This window comes from Cordyceps militaris, assembly GCF_000225605.1.
Source record: "Cordyceps militaris CM01 unplaced genomic scaffold CCM_S00004, whole genome shotgun sequence".
Taxonomy (NCBI): Eukaryota; Fungi; Ascomycota; class Sordariomycetes; order Hypocreales; family Cordycipitaceae; genus Cordyceps; species Cordyceps militaris.
The window spans coordinates 2,980,351-2,996,142 of record NW_006271972.1 but is presented as its reverse complement, the minus strand read 5'-3'; the positions used below and the strand labels follow the sequence as shown (position 1 = coordinate 2,996,142).

Here is a 15,792-nt window from a genome sequence, read left to right as displayed (position 1 = left end):
AACTATTGTGCTCTTCTGCGTACCGTTCATGATTGTCGTCGTCTAGCCGCAAACCAATGGCTTCGCGTGTCTTACGAATCGATACAGAGAAAGATTCAATACCGTGTGAAGTCCATGTTATAATTCTGATGGCAGGGATGGACGAAGCAGCGGAGCACCAGCTGGTGCAGCAGAGTGCTCAAACTAGGAGGGTGGCTGTGCACCATGGCTGTTAAGAAGACCGTCAAAAGACTCAAAAGCCCCATGGTGATGTGATGAAAATTTCGAGCCTGGGCGTATATGAACACTATGCGCACGCAAGTGTGATGAGAAGCAGAGTGGTCTAACTGGTGCCCCGATACCGGGCACCCTGGCGGTTTTTGCCCGGTATGATATGAGTCTTACATGTATTGATCAAGCCAAATCAAACAACACACTCGATCTGTATTTCTTGTCGCTAGTCGCACACGTGGTCTTGTCAAGATGTTGATAAATGAGAGCTATAGGGCAAAAACAGGATCATCAACGAACGCAACATTCAATACACTAAATGGACCTCCAGAACAAACAAAATAGTAATGACAGCGTAGCAAAATTCCCTCAGTAAACAAGACATGATTATCCCATCCACTAGCCATATGATAGCAGTGATCGCACGTCGTGTCGTTTGGGATTACATATCCAAATAACATACCCTTACTCGCGGACCAGCCATGCGTGTAGTGACCGTTTGGGTGTCTTCAGTGTAAGCACACAATATTGTACACCGGACAGTGGGTAGTGTGATAGGGGCCCAGACGATTATGCTTGGGAAAGGTAGTGCAGGAACTGACAGCCAGCGTCGAGTGAGCAACCACCCAAATAGTAGGGATGTGTTCAAATTGTCGCGCATTGATTGCGCGCGACGTGCAGATAAGCAAACAAGTCTTGCCGCTGGCGCGTCGATTGACACAATGAGCCAACGGCAAGTGGTATCATGTGCTCCCCAACGCCGAATGAAGCCTCCTCAACACGTGAACGAATAAATGTACTCCTACCAGCCCTTCTTCCGTGCAAAACGCTTGTTCAGCAAGGCAAGCACTTTTGGAACGCTGAATTGCACGTATTCAAGGTCCAGCTCTTCTTGATTGTCCTTTTGCATTTCGAGCAAGTCGTCAAGCTTGAGGTCCAATTCGAGTAACCCGCGGTTACGTCCTATTTAGTATTAGCAACAGCACTGCAAGAGGACTAGTGAAAGCGCTCACCCTTATAGTGCAGAGAAATAACAAACGTGCCCGGGAGAGGAGAGGTGAAGTTGAAGTAAATGTTGGCCCGTCTGTTATCCGGGACATTGCTCTTCTGAATCACACCCTCCTTCTCCAACTGCTGGTGGGTAAACTTGTAAGGGCCAAGTACCTGCTGTTTCTGTTGCTTTCTCTTGGTACCCTCACTCTGTGACCTGACGTTGTGGAGATAGCTCTTATACGTCTCCAGCTGTCCGACAAGATACGTGTTGTGGTCGCGAATCGTCTTGTAGACCTCGTCAAGCTTTTTGGTCTCACTCAATACACCGTCCTTGAGAGAGCCAAGGTGGTGGAGCTCCTGTTCGACCTCATCACGAAGCAGTCCAAATTGGTCACTCTTATCAATAACACCCATATCTTGTAGTTGGGAGAGAAGCTCCATAGCACGGATGCCCTTTCGGACCATGACTGCGTCGTTGCGGCTGGTGGCAGCAGCATCAGCTACTCGCTCAAGGCGGAGGGGGCGCTTCGACACTGCACTGCTCTGAGGGAAGGAGCGCATAATCTGCACAAAGATGGACTTGGCTTCCATAAAGAACACTTCCTCCTGTGTAATATCGAGGGCAGCAGTCAGGTCGTCGATGGCAGTCTCCCAGCGACTGAAGAGAGGAAGATTTATGACTCGATTTTCTTTGCGAGGGACTTGAGCCGGCGCAGGACCAAGCTCGGTCATGATGATAGACAGGTGGGAGGACTCGTCACGGCAGATTTCACCCGTGTGCTTTTCGATGAGGGCATGCATTGCGTAGATTTCGTTCAGTGTGATATCAAGCTGTAGGTCCTTTTTGGAGAGTGCGACATAGTTGTCCATCTCCAGGCTCTCGTAAAAATCACTGACTTCACACAGATCTAGCATGAATCTGTTAATGCGGTCCTTGTTTTGCTCAATGAATGGTTGGAGCTTGGCCATGTAAGGCTCCTTGGCATATGACGGCTTATTTGCTAAGTTCTGGAGCATTTTAGCCACCAACGTCAGTGTGCGACGGGGTTTCTCTGCAGGGGTGCCCTCAATGAGCATGTATGACTTGGGGGTGACAATCGCAGGGTTGATGAAGCGGAGGAAGAAGAAGCCACCGATCAGTGTACAAATGACTTGATCATTGGCGTCCGGGTACTTGCGCTTTGTCAAGCTGCGAATCTGCTTGCAGATCCATCGAATACCATACGGCGCTTCCTCAAGCCCTTCGAGAATGGTATTGAGAAAGTTGTTCGCAATCTCGGTCAACATGGAAAGTCTAGGCTGGATAATGGCCTGTACTTGAGCGTTGTCGGCGGCTTGCTCGGCTGTGATACCACGGGGGAGAGAAGCGGGTAAAGAGCCGGTTTCTTCTTCTATCTGCTCAAGCATGCGTTCATAGACCTTGAGCGGATTGATTTCCAGATCGAGATCCTGCAAGATGATGAGGTCGTTGATTCTATCAGCGAGCACGGTGCGCAGGAAGCTCTGACCGGGTCCACGTCGAGTGTAAGTTGTCATCATTCGCGAAACGGGGGTATTCGCCCGCAGCAAGGAGGAGTAGTCGGGAGTGTTGTCGAACTGGTAGGTAAGGACAGACTTGGGGAGTTAGCACTTGGTGGAGTGTTGGGCCGGCCGGGAGCATACCTGGAACATTGTGAGTAGAAGATGCTCTTCTCTTGATTCGTACTGGTTTCCGTAGATGGTGAACATGACAGTCTGCAGCAGGGAATCAATCTCAGCCATGGAGACGAGGCGACAAAGATGGGCGATGTGGCGAGGCTCGGACTGGAGAAGGAAGAGGAGATTTCCATATTTTTGGGTCTTATCATCGTTGGGAAAGAAGCCCTCCTGCATGTCGGTTGCGTCTTCGAGGTGGCTGGCGACTTCATTTTGCTACAAACTGATTAGATATAGTTGATAACAGATGTTAAGTAGAGATGTTACTTCTTCCAGGGCCATGCGATTCTGGATAAGCAAGGCAATACGCGAGTCCAAATAGCGAACGTCTTTTTCGAGAACGAAGTTCTTCTTGGACTGGGAAGATATATTGGACTTGAGTTCGCGCAGAATCTTTTGGGCTTTGGCGAGGTCATCCTCGATCTGCATCTCTCCTTCGTTGGCGGACATGGACATGTAGAGGGCGGACATGGAATAGCGCTTGGACTGGCGCGCCGATCGCGCACCATCGTAGGAGGACATGGTGTTTTGTCGCGAGAGAGGCTGGAAGGAGGAGGAGGAGGCAGTAGACGTTCTGGAGGGTGTCTGCAACATGGCAGGCATAAGTCGGCAGAAGGCTTGTAATCGTACTGGCGGCGCAGGCGCGAGGCAATATAGTATGTGCGGATAGATAGGTGCTCAGTACAATCTGCCTAGAGGGGACAACAAGTAGCGCTTGCAGGTGGCGGCAGATCGAGTACGATGAAACTCAACGCATGGGGCAAAAATAGTGGAAGCGATGGCAGACCAGTACACCACCGGGCAAGTTGCGAGAGTTGCGAGGGTGCAGGCAAGGAGCTGGGTAGATTGATAGGTAGGCTTGGATTGTGATTTGGCTCCTCGTCAGCCAAGGAATGTGAGGACCTGGGATATGTGACACGGCAGAAGAGCGGCTGGCCCACGAGATGCTGGGCGTTGGGCCCGTGTGCACAGTCGGCGTAGCGAGCGGGTACTTGGAACTTGTGTCTCGAAAGTGAGGTAGCGAGGCGTGTGTAGAATGGGGCTGTGTGAACGGTGACGTATACGGTTGATAGTCGTGGGTGTCGCAAGGCCGAGAGCTTCGAGGTGAGCAGACGGAGGAGCGCTTCTGGGGACGAGGGCGACGATTCTCGCGGAGGAAGTCAGTCGTCCTTTTGGTGATGAAGTTGGTAGGTTGAAGGGGGAGGGGAGTGTGTAGAGAAACGAGATGGTGCGCTTTTGGCGGGGAGCCGTTTTTCTTGGCGGGCTACCTACCTCCTAACCAGGTACTAAATAAGGTACCTACCTCAGTAGTTGAGAGCGCGTGCGCCATGAAGTGAAACAACGTCCGAGGTACCTGGGGATCACCTCTGATCGCTATACTTTGATTAGCCGTTTTAAGTAGCTCCGTGTCTCTTTTTATACTGGGTCCCGTGACTTGCTTGCTCCTTTATGTAAAATATAAAGGGATATCCGTTTGGTCAATGAGCTCACATGAGAATAAAACAAAAGCTCAGCATCACAATATAACACTTCGGCCCCCCGATCTTGTACCGCATCCTTTCAATGGCTTTACGCACTCCTTTCCGTCGTCTCGCCTTGACGCGCCTCGGCTCCCGGGCTTTCCATTCGACACCTCGAGTGTCGATCCGTGTCGGCGACGATATCCCCGAGACGGGCGGTCTTTTTGAGAACTCGGCCGCTGCCAAGATCAGCTTGGCTGACGAGTTCAAGTCGGGCGATGGCTACATCATTGGCGTGCCTGGTGCCTTCACGGGCACCTGCTCCAGCAAGCACATTCCTTCATACCTCAACAGCCCAAAGCTGAAAGACGCTGGAAAGGTATTTGTGCTGTCCGTCAACGACCCATTTGTGTATGTTGGAACCCACAGTTACATATTGATATAATGACGTTTGGAAACAGCTCATCAGTTTGACGTGTTAGCATGAAGGCTTGGGCTGAGCGGCTTGATCCTGCTTCTCAGACTTCTGTGGGTTGCATTGCCTCTTCAAGAATTCAAGCAGAGGCTGATTCTGACGCGATTAACATAGATCCGATGGGTTGCTGACCCTACTGCCGTATTCACCAAATCTCTCGCAATGGAGTTTGACGGTGCCGCTGCCGTTCTCGGAGGGACTCGTAGCCAGCGCTTCGCTCTCAAGATTGTGAATGGCAAAGTTGCCGCGGTGCATCTGGAAGCTGATGCTACTGCTGCCGATGGTATGTCTTTATCCAAACGGTTGCATTTATGGCTGCTAATATGATCTTTTCCAGTCACTATGGCTGAGAAAGTTCTTCAATAAGCTGGTACTTTATGACTTTAGTATCTGATACTATAGCAGCTTTATACCTAACTACCTACCTACCTAGGTACTAGGTAGTTATTAGTTAGAGAGTACATAGGTGGCTTTGCATGTGTTTTGGTGTGCCTTGTACCCACAGACACGAAACCTTTGTCAACCCGCTGTATGTGCCAGCTAGAGCTAGAGAGGTACAAATTACAGTAGGTACCTAATAAGTTCGTTGGGATTTGCCTCCTTGCTTCTAGTGCCATGACTCAGCCGCCGAGGATGATCCGTAAATGTCACTTGGTTATTAATGAACGGGTGCCTCTCAACCTTGGTTTCCACGAATTGATGAATGCACGATTTCGACCTTGCCCACAGGATACACCGCTTCTGCTTCGAACGAACTTCCGTTTGTTCTAACACGCTTGCGTAAGGACTGTCCCTGCCTCGAGTGATCGTCACGACGTACCTCTTTCTTGCCAAACAGTGTCAGCTCCCCCACTTGCTCCTTGAGCGCCGCTGTCTGGCCCTTCGCTTCTTGATCCAAACTTAGCAGTGTTGCATTGATACGGATAGTGGTCGTTGCTCATTCTTTCGATCGTAGGTGTGGACTCTTCCGCGTCTCTGCGCTTTCCACCTCGGCCGCCACCATTTCCTCCTCCACGCGCAAACGAAAGGCCGCTGAGACGACGATCTCCCCCGCCTCTCCGAACAAGAAATACGTCGTCTCAGCAGTCGAGTCTCTGGCTGCCCCCCCGACTCCTGTCACCACCCACGGTATGGATTCGGATGAGGACTTCATGTCGCAGCTTTCAAGCGATGACGACATAATGCAAGATAGCGCCGATGACATGTCCACCGCCGGTATGCTCTCTCCTCGTTTGGCCCTTCTTCCCCCCCCGTATTGCCACTGACGAACGGACCGTGCAGAATATGACGATGACGACTTTGATGAGCCCGACCCTGATTTTGGCCTCTTGCCTAAACAACTATATAAGAAGAACAGCCCAGGTCATGTTGTCGCCTTCACTGTATACAAGCCGATCGATATCCGAGAGCAACAAGATGGCATGATTGCTGAGGTGAACATGATTCTTGACATGGGTAAAGAGGATGCCGCCATCATGCTTCGTCACTTTCGCTGGAACAAAGAGCGTTTACTTGAAGACTACATGGACCACCCAGAGAAGGTCTTGGAAGCGGCCGGTCTGAACAGTAGCACCAACGATCTGCCGAAGCTCGAGGCTGTACCTGGCTTTGTTTGTGATATCTGCTGCGAAGATGAGGAAGGGCTCGAGACTTTTGCCATGAAGTGCGGCCATCGTTACTGTGTCCATTGCTACCGGCGGTATTTGACGCAAAAAATCCGAGATGAGGGCGAAGCGGCTAGAATCCAGTGTCCCTCTGATGGCTGCGGTCGAAGTCTCGATTCGCGGTCCTTGGACTTACTCGTCACCTCCGACCTGACTGGCCGATATCACGAGCTTCTTAATCGCACATATGTCGAAGACAAGGACATTTTCAAGTGGTGCCCGGCGCCTGATTGTCCTAACGCTGTAGAATGCGGCATCAAAAAGAAGGACCTTGACAAGGTTGTACCGACAGTTGAGTGCAGTTGCGGCTTCCGCTTCTGCTTTGGATGCCCGAATCCTGATCACCAACCCGCTCCTTGCGACTTGGTCCGCAAGTGGCTCAAGAAATGCGCAGATGACTCTGAAACTGCGAACTGGATCAACGCCAACACCAAAGAATGCCCCAAGTGTCAGTCAACGATTGAAAAGAACGGTGGCTGCAACCATATGACCTGCCGAAAGTGCAGGTATGAATTTTGCTGGATGTGCATGGGCCTCTGGTCCGAGCATGGCACATCATGGTATAACTGTAATAGATACGAGGAAAAGAGCGGACATGAAGCTCGAGATGCCCAGACTAAGTCGCGGACCTCCCTGGCTAGATATCTGCACTACTACAATCGGTATGCGAATCACGAGCAGTCTGCGCGGTTAGACAGGGACATCGCTGCTAAGACCGAAAAGAAGATGGTCCAGCTGCAAACCACCTCAGGCATGTCGTGGATCGAAGTCCAGTATCTCAATGCTGCGTCACAGGCACTTCAAACCTGCCGCCAGACCCTTAAATGGACCTATGCCTTTGCTTTTTATCTTACCAAGACAAACTTGACTGAGATTTTTGAGGACAATCAAAAGGACTTGGAAATTGCCGTGGAGAACTTGTCCGAAATGTTTGAGAAACCGATTCAGGAGCTTTCAAATTCGAAGCTCAAAGTTGACATTATGGACAAAACTTCATACTGCAGCAAGCGACGGCTTATTCTGCTCGAAGATACTGCGGATAATTTGGCCAGGGGTAAGTGTTTCCTGCCATCACAAACAGAAGTATGGCTAACATTTTGTTGCAGGCAAGTGGTCATTCAATTCGGAATTAACAGCACCCGCCTCTGTCCTCCCTGCTCCTGCAACACGTCGCTAGTATTACGCTGGCTAACCCTGAGCATGCACTTCGCCATGGTAGAAGTTGTTTCCCAGCGATTTTTTCAAGACGGTGCCCAATCTGACAACGAGGCCCATGGGCAAACCTACCGCGATGCCGACGCCAAGCTGACTCGTCGACCCCATTTTAAACTACCAGATGTGACCATCCAAGGTCGGGGTCAATCAGTCGTTCTTCCCCTTGGCAGGGGCGAGGTTGCGGTCAGAGGAGTCCTCATACTGGAAAGCGAAGCGCCTTTCTTTGTCCAGCGGCCAATATAATGCTGGAGGACTCTTTGAGCTCACAGTATATCGGATTAGCAGATGGAATACATACACGTAGATGAGTATTTGCGTATGCTAGACACGTTGTGCAGCTGTCGCTTTCTGGAAGATTTCGAGCCGCCAACCAAGTACTAGCACTTGTACTTTGACCGACGACATCATGGCATTATAGAATAGTGTTTGGCGAGTGTGTTCACTGCCTAGAAACGCATTTTTACCGAGAAGGGTCAGCGATCGGAGACTGGATTTCAGTCATGCATTTTTTAACTATATTTATCCTCATTTGCCTGCTTAGTATGCTTGTATCGTGTCATATTGACTCCAACCTGAAAATAGAATTTGTACCACGAAGACCTGAATGATGGCTATTACGTTTTATTATCAGTTATTTAGGCCCAATATCAGTAGAGATCAATATACGTATATTCAATGTACGGTACCAAGAATATAAACGATGTCACATTAGAGGCGGTTATTGTTTTCGCTAACAGCCCGTTATTGGGCAGTTCCAAACGCCAGTACCCTCCGTCCGAGATTGTACGCGTCGGCAAATATTTTGCATGTCAGGCAAAAAACCGAATAATAATAAGTGAATGCCAACCAAAAGAAGAAGAAGAAGCCCAACGCCATACGACAACGCCTATCAGAGAACAGAAATGCCAGCTATCAACACTGATGCTGCAAAAAAGTAAAAAGTTCAAACCAAAAAACGCCCTTGGAATGCTAAGCCGTGAAAATGCAGGCATGAATCACAGCGTTCTCTCAACGAAATGTAAATTTCAGAGGATTGAACCTCTTTGCGGGTAGGTGGTACTCTTCCCCGTGCTCGCTGTCACTATCCGGTATGATTTGGTCTTCGCTACCACGATTGTCGCAGGCCTTGTGCAGTGCCTCCACCTCATCTATGTCGACCTTGGGCAGCGGAACAAACGCAGGGTTCACCTGGGGGGGCTTGCCGCTAAAAACAATAGCACTTTTATTATCGCCGGCACGGGGTCGCGGTGCGGCCATGCTGGGAGAGAAGAGAGGGTCGGCAACAGCCTTTGCCCCGAGATACTGAAGCGGCGTCATACGTGAAGACACGACGCTCGATGCGGCAGTTGATGGCGTGGATGGACTGAGGCTGAAGACGGAGGACTGAACCGAGACGCTGGATGCAGGAGTGGACACAGACGTTCGCAAGGACGACGATGAAGTGTAGGTAAATTTACCAAGGGACCGGCATATCGGAGTCTTTGTCTGTTGCAAGAGCGGTATCGAAGACGCGGACGGCGGCTCCAGGGATGATCGGGACGTGTCAGCTGTGGTCAGCCGGCTCGTGTTCGACATGGTCCTCTCTATTAGTTTGCGTGTCTCTCCAGAGAGGGACGTCATCTCCTGGGGGGCATCTTCAAATATAAGCAACTTTCTTTGGCTCGTCTTGGCGCTAGGTTCCCAGCTGTCCATCTCGGGCAAGCCCTTAAGTACTGCTTCCACAGAGTCGTCAGAATAGAGGTAGTCTTCTGTCTGAGCTGGCGCGAGCGTCTTCGCAGCAGGAAGTTTCTTCGCAGAGAAGAATTTGCTCCTTTTAGGAGACGTCTCAACTGGCCCAGTGGCTTCGCAGAGGCGAGCCTTCTTCTGCGGACGGGATTGTAATTCTGGACGTGGCGCGGCCGCGGCGACGGCCTTGTTTGGGTGAGTAACGAGAGGGATATTGGCAATGTGAGAAACCATGCTGCCTAGTGTGTCTGTGCGCCGGCGATTGAGACGAGGCGATGTCCTTCGTGGTGTTAGGTGCTGACTTTGTCGGTTTGAGGACTCCAAGTTCTGCTTGGTTTCGATATACGGCCGAGGCAAAGGAAACACGACAGGTACCAGCCCGCCATCAGTCAGCTGCGCCACACGCGCAGCATCCACAGAGAAACAGTTGGGGTCCATCTCGCCCATGGGCTTGCGGCTGGGCGTCTTGAAGAATGAGGTTATTGCTTTCACAAGTGGCTGTTTAGGCGCAGGCGTGGCAAAATATGACTTGGTCTGCGCCAATTTCCGCTTCGAAGGCGTGAGGTATAGAACTATGGGCTCCTTTGTAATAGGGTTGACATCACCAGCGGCGACTCTGCGGGCAATAGCGGGTTCGACAAAGGCACCAATGAATGGCATCTCGGCGGCTGTGCGTGTTCCATCGAGTTCAGTCAAGTGGACAAGCCCCCTTTGGGTCGGGCAGAACACCCATTGATGCAGAAATGTGAGCTCTGCTTGGTAGAACTGCGTCAGGTAATTCTCGGAGACGCGCTTGCCGTCAAATTGCAACATGCGGACGACGCGTTCGGGTGACTTCGATTTGCGCATCATTCTGTATGCTGTCTTCAGGCCAACCCCAGGGAGACCGTTCAAGTAGTCACAACCGCTCATGATGGCCATTCTGCGGAATTCAGTGTCGGACCAGCCGGAGAGTGAGATCTCTCGACAAGCGCCGAAGTCGCGTCGGTTGATTTCAATACAATTGCCGTACTGATCAAGCTTGGTGAGTAACCGTTGTGCTCCAAAGACGAGTAGATCCGAATCGTCGGACAAAATTCCGTCGATCAAGCCTTGCCTCTCGAGATACACCAGCTGGGAGTCGGCCTCGTACGGGGCAACGATGTAGGAGATGTCCAGCTTTTTTAGCTCCTGGATGAGTGTCGATGCCATTTCTGGTGTAATGTCAACACATTTTTGGAACTCTTGCGCAGCTTGACTGGGTTTGCCAGCTTTCATGAGGTCGTTGGCGAGCTTCTTCTTTTCCTCACGCTTCTTGGCGCGCGAGTCTTCGGTTGCGGCCTTACTAGGGAGGTAGTCGCCATCAAAGACCATGTAAGGCTTGATCCCAAAGTGAAGCAGCATGCGTACGCGGTGCATGGCACTTGCGACATATCTTGAACATATGTCAGGAACTTGGCAAAATATAGCTTGCGGGGCATAGAGGGATAGAGGTTCCTACCTGGTTGTGGGTTTGCCCTGGCCCAGCTCGACAGCGCACGAAAATGCTGCCCGGTGAAGCCAGCCATAAGCATCAACGCCTAGTGTTTGACCGTGGCATTTCTTTAATTCGGTGGGTTTATGTATCGACTTCAGAAGCGGCAGGAGTCCTAGACAGTAATCAGTAGGTACACCTCCAGCCAATGGATGCGGTCGCAATGACATACCGGATACACCCATGCTGCTGCCTCGGGTCAGGTAAGTGTTGTTCCTCTATCGAATTGAAGTTTGATCAATGCTACCGCTAGACAGCTATCCAAGTCGTTATGGAAAGGTCGCTATCGTCGGCACGTCGCAGCCAGGCAAGTCGCGAGCTCTTGGTGGTGATCTACCAGTGAGAACAAAGGGCGTGATTGGAGCGTACCCCTGTATCTCAAGATAGAATTGAAGCAAATAGCAAAGCACGGGAAGCAGCTGGCATGGTAATGGTGCTTGAGAGTTCAAATGCCACGAGAGAAGGTGCAGTAGAAACGGGACAAGTCAAATAGTTGTTTGGTAACACGACGATGCGTGGGTCTCCAGTGGGACTACTTACTTACGCGTGTGAGGGCTGTTGTTCAACAGGGCACTAGACACGTCCCCCGTTCCCGTTTAACAGGTAATTTTCCCGTGCCACAAGGCTATCAGGTGTCTAACACGTCTAACACAGCTTAAAGAAGACTAAAAGATTTTACATAGACTATCAGTAGCCTAACAGCTTTATAATAGGTGAACATTATGTATTAAATAAGGGACCTATTCAGTGCCCTATTCTGTTACGCGTACTAAGGTAGCTAGGTACCTAGGTACCTACTTAGAGGTACCTAGGTAGGTACCTACCTACAGCACTAGGTAGACACATCCTCTGTTTAACATGTAAGTTTCCCCTGTAGCGATCAGGTGTCTAACACGGATAGTAAAGAAAACAAAAAGATGGTTCACGCGTACTAACAGCCCTAACAGTGTCGCTATTATAGGTTGAAATTATATGTCAAATAGGGGACGTGTGCAGTGCCCTGACAAAAAGACAGCCCTCCCGCGCGTAGAGGTAGGTACCTAGCAGGTACTAACATAGTACTAATGTACCGAGGTAGGTACAGTTGGTTCCTGTTCAATCTTGAGGTGTTGGCAGATCGCATTCGATATTTTTGCCCCACTGCTTTAGGTACCTCGTCAAGCCATCCATTGTCTAGAAAATACCTTCGTCCGTCACGACAAAACACCAACAAAATGCCTACCTCATTGCATAAGACACGCAAAATAATCTCGAAGAAGCGCGGCGGCGAAGTCACCGCTCTACATGCCAAATCCCGCGACTCTAAGCGTCTGCGCATGGCCCATGCCCGTGACCTAAGACTGGAAAAACTTGCCAACGTCAGATCCAAGAAGGAAGAGCCCATCGGTGAGAAATACACCATCAGCCACATTATTGGACTTACGCCAACTTTGTATGTGTAGTCGACCGTATTCAGTACTTTCAAAATCATCTAAAGGAAAGAGACGTGTTCCAATTGGAGCTTTCCGAGGTGCAAACTCTTATTTACAAGTACACGCAATACCTTCCATTGTTGTTATCTGTGTTGACTGGGCTCTAGCTTTGTTCACCAATATGACGAGGAGTTTAACGAAGTTAAAAAAGCTCGCCGTCCAGGCCGCGCTGCCACCGCTCGTGAGGATCTGCTCAAGAGAAAAATCGATGCTCTGGAAGAAGAGTATGAAAAAGGCTTCTGTACGTTCTTCATCTCTACTCTGACCTATACACACTTCCTCTAACTTGCATCTCAGTGATTCCTGATGTCTTTGATGAGGATCAGGGCAAAAAGTTATTCGGTTATGAAGGCTCGTGGGCGTATATTGCCACAATCTCATGGTCCAAGGTGTCCAAGGCAGGGAAAATTAGCAAGGGCGACATTCCCTCCAAGGGAATATTGTGAAAGAATTTGCTATTCAAGCGGTGTTGTCTGTACGCGGATAAAATAATGACTTCATGCGAGGTCGAGATCCGACCCCCATAGCTTTACGCGGAAATATTTTCCAATATATTGACGGATATTCGCGCCACTCTTTCCGTCCAGTTAATAGAGTAGTAGGGTCCTCCTCGTTTTCTACTGCCGGGGTTTTCGCCTCTGAGAGTCTGTAGTTTGGTAGCTCACACCTACTAATGCGAGGAGGAATCTATTTTTCTACCTACACACACGGTCTATTAGTGCAAGAAAATGACTTATTCGCACAGTCCAAGAACCTTTTCTTGATTCATTAGACAGTAGTGGTGTGATACAGCATCTTGATGATAGATTTGCTAGTTGTGTAAAACATAACTACCTTTGGTACCTGGTACTAGGTACAACGTGGACGGGAAGTGGGGGTTGCCCCAGCCCATCGCAAAGAAAATGAACTGGTCCCAGATACCAGTGGCACGCAGCTGCCATTATACGGCGACAATCGAGCCAGCCAGCCAGCAGCCCTGCAATTGAGGTGCGACAGGCGTTGAGAGGTAGCAGAGGGGATACCAATCGAACATGAGCCTTTTCCAGTGTCCTCGTCTTCGTCTCCTGGCGACTGGCGCGGCGTCCGTCGTCCAAGGGGCAAAAATGCAATCGCGATCGCCAATTCTTGGTCTGGCTGGGTCAACGTCCCGATGGATGTCGTGCCAAGTCAGCTGGAGATCGCGGCCGAGATACTGTGGCCAAACAGACGCCTGGCGCCAGATGCCAGCCGTGCCTCAGCCGCGCCGCTGCAGAATGGCCTTGTTCTCCAATCATAGAATCTGCGACTACGAACAGCTACCGAACGATTACCAGGATAGGGTTGGGCTGCCCTTTAGCATCAACGAACTGACGCATGTGGAAGTACAACGTATATTCGGCGCCGACATGAAACCGGAACCCGCCAACCACCTGCTGCGGGTGCTCCATGGCCGACGTGTCGCTGGCACACTCGATGACCCCGCGTATGCGGTCAACACGGCACAATTTACATACGAGCAAATGGGAAAAGCCCTAGCCTACCTAAGAAAGACGGTGCCGGTCGAGGAGGTTCGTAACGCAGGCCTGCGCGCGGAAGACGAGCTGGCCCAGATGGAGGGTCAAATGGCCGAGGCAAAGGAAGCGAACGAGCGAGAGGTCGAACACGAAGAAGGGGTCATAGCACGAGAGGCGCCGTATACAGAAGACCCAGTTTATGGGCACAGCGTATTCGACCAGATCCGAGCGACGAATCGAGCGAAGCAAAAAGCAAGAGACGTGGCTGCGACAAAGGATCGGTTGGAGAGAGAGGAGCGCGAAGGCACCATTCCAGGCACCCTGGCGGAGCTAAATCAAGAAAGCCACGGCCATCGGACGAAAGCGATTACCAACCCCACGATTCAGGCATATTACGAAGCGGCACAGTCGGACCTCGTAGAGCCGCCCGATATGTCTGTCGCGGCGAGGATCCTACCGTCTGCCATTTTCGTGACGCTGTTGCTTGGACTCATGGCCGCCATCAGTATGGTATACGAGGAGCCAGCCAGACGGTACCGTTTGATCCCCGAGATCTCAACAGCGCAGGCTACCGTGGCGGCACTCGTCGCTGTCAACCTCTTGGTCTACATGGCGTGGAAGGTTCCTCCGCTGTGGAAGTACCTCAATGGCCTCTTCATCGTGTCTGTCGCAACACCACGTCCATTGGCCATGTTTACGACCATCTTCTCGCACCAGTCGCTCAGTCATCTGCTGGCGAATATGCTGCCGTTGATTGTCATTGGCCCCGCGCTCCATGACGAAATGGGTCGCGCCGACTTTTTGACGCTCTTTCTGGCATGCGGTTCGCTTAGCTTCGTCGGATCTCTCACCACGTATACACTCCGAGGTATGCTAGGCACGACGACAATTGGCGGCTCGGGTGCGACGCTGGGCTTGTGTGCGGCATACTTTTGGGAGCACCGCATGGACGGCTTCAAGTTCTTCGGGCTCCCGGAGCATGGCGTGCACGGAATCATTTTCCTAGCTGGCCTGCTGGCGCTGCAGCTCGCAGGACTGGGCAAGGCGCTGGCGCGCAAAATTGACCTGGCGAGTCACTTGGCGGGCTTCGCGGCGGGCATGGCGAGTATCGAGGTGATTCAGCGGACGGCGAGGCAGAGGCAGGCAAACGAGGTGGAAGGTAGGAGCGTCATTGAGGTTTGGTTCTGGCTAAAGCCGTGGCTACGTGCTTGGTTAGATGAGAAGCAAGCAACCGCAGCAGTGGCGGAGGCGGAGCGCGAAGCTCAGAGAAAGGACAAGAAGTGAATGTGAGGTTGTCAAGGATTGTATGATATGGTGTACTGTAAACAGTTCACGCTTACATTGGCGTTTTGATGCTGCACCGTTCTACGCGTCTCCTAATCCTCGAAGTGTATGTTTGACTTGTACTATCTATTACGGTGTGCAAACACGGACATACTGTGCTTGACCAAATGCATGACTCAACTTACCGTGCTCACCTGAATGAATTGACACTGTACACTTGAGTGTTCACTGCTCCCACCAGACCTCTGTAGCATTACCATCTGAGCACCGTTAATAAATACATACCTAGGTACGGAGTAGCAGGTCGGTGATTCGTGCAATTATCTCGCAATGCTTAGGAATAGGAGCGAAGCTCTCTAATATCTTCTGCAACGCTCGCTGTCTTCGCCGGTGACCTCTTCGAACGGCATTCTTTAACCGCCACAATTGCCTAGCAAATTATTCCTCGTATAGATCTCCGTAATAAGCAACGCAGTACAGCGCTTGTCTCGGTCCCCGTTTGATCGGTGCGTGGCCTTAATACACAACATTTGAGGTGACACAAACTGCTGAAAGAAAGCTTTGTGCGCTCTTTCCCGCTGTAGGTAGTAGAG

The 15,792-nt window shown here is 50.9% G+C and overlaps 5 protein-coding genes across 5 annotated transcripts; 3 read left to right on the top strand and 2 right to left on the bottom strand.

The window, feature by feature from the left end:
• Nucleotides 1-1,012: 1,012 nt before the first annotated feature.
• Nucleotides 1,013-4,228, bottom strand: CCM_05962 (GTPase activating protein Sar1, putative; the record flags this gene model as incomplete). Its single annotated transcript, XM_006671106.1, has 6 exons — nucleotides 1,013-1,173; nucleotides 1,224-2,799; nucleotides 2,866-3,114; nucleotides 3,166-3,441; nucleotides 3,686-4,162; nucleotides 4,202-4,228. 6 exons carry the CDS (start codon nucleotides 4,226-4,228, stop codon nucleotides 1,013-1,015), a joined length of 2,766 nt encoding a protein of 921 aa, XP_006671169.1.
• Nucleotides 4,229-4,461: 233 nt separating this feature from the next.
• Nucleotides 4,462-7,955, top strand: CCM_05961 (RING finger protein; the record flags this gene model as incomplete). Its single annotated transcript, XM_006671105.1, has 7 exons — nucleotides 4,462-4,769; nucleotides 4,841-4,886; nucleotides 4,948-5,116; nucleotides 5,458-5,473; nucleotides 5,741-6,048; nucleotides 6,115-7,551; nucleotides 7,609-7,955. 7 exons carry the CDS (start codon nucleotides 4,462-4,464, stop codon nucleotides 7,953-7,955), a joined length of 2,631 nt encoding a protein of 876 aa, XP_006671168.1.
• A 765-nt stretch (nucleotides 7,956-8,720) lies between these two features.
• Nucleotides 8,721-11,135, bottom strand: CCM_05960 (exonuclease, putative; the record flags this gene model as incomplete). Its single annotated transcript, XM_006671104.1, has 3 exons — nucleotides 8,721-10,851; nucleotides 10,918-11,065; nucleotides 11,123-11,135. 3 exons carry the CDS (start codon nucleotides 11,133-11,135, stop codon nucleotides 8,721-8,723), a joined length of 2,292 nt encoding a protein of 763 aa, XP_006671167.1.
• Nucleotides 11,136-12,164: 1,029 nt separating this feature from the next.
• Nucleotides 12,165-12,868, top strand: CCM_05959 (translation machinery-associated protein, putative; the record flags this gene model as incomplete). The annotated part of the gene is made up of 4 exons (XM_006671103.1): nucleotides 12,165-12,336; nucleotides 12,393-12,480; nucleotides 12,530-12,663; nucleotides 12,720-12,868. The coding sequence occupies 4 exons, from the start codon at nucleotides 12,165-12,167 to the stop codon at nucleotides 12,866-12,868; spliced, it is 543 nt and encodes a 180-aa protein (XP_006671166.1).
• A 774-nt stretch (nucleotides 12,869-13,642) lies between these two features.
• On the top strand, nucleotides 13,643-15,199 carry CCM_05958 (rhomboid family protein; the record flags this gene model as incomplete). Its single annotated transcript, XM_006671102.1, has 1 exon — nucleotides 13,643-15,199. The coding sequence occupies one exon, from the start codon at nucleotides 13,643-13,645 to the stop codon at nucleotides 15,197-15,199; it is 1,557 nt and encodes a 518-aa protein (XP_006671165.1).
• Between the last annotated feature and the right edge of the window lie 593 nt (nucleotides 15,200-15,792).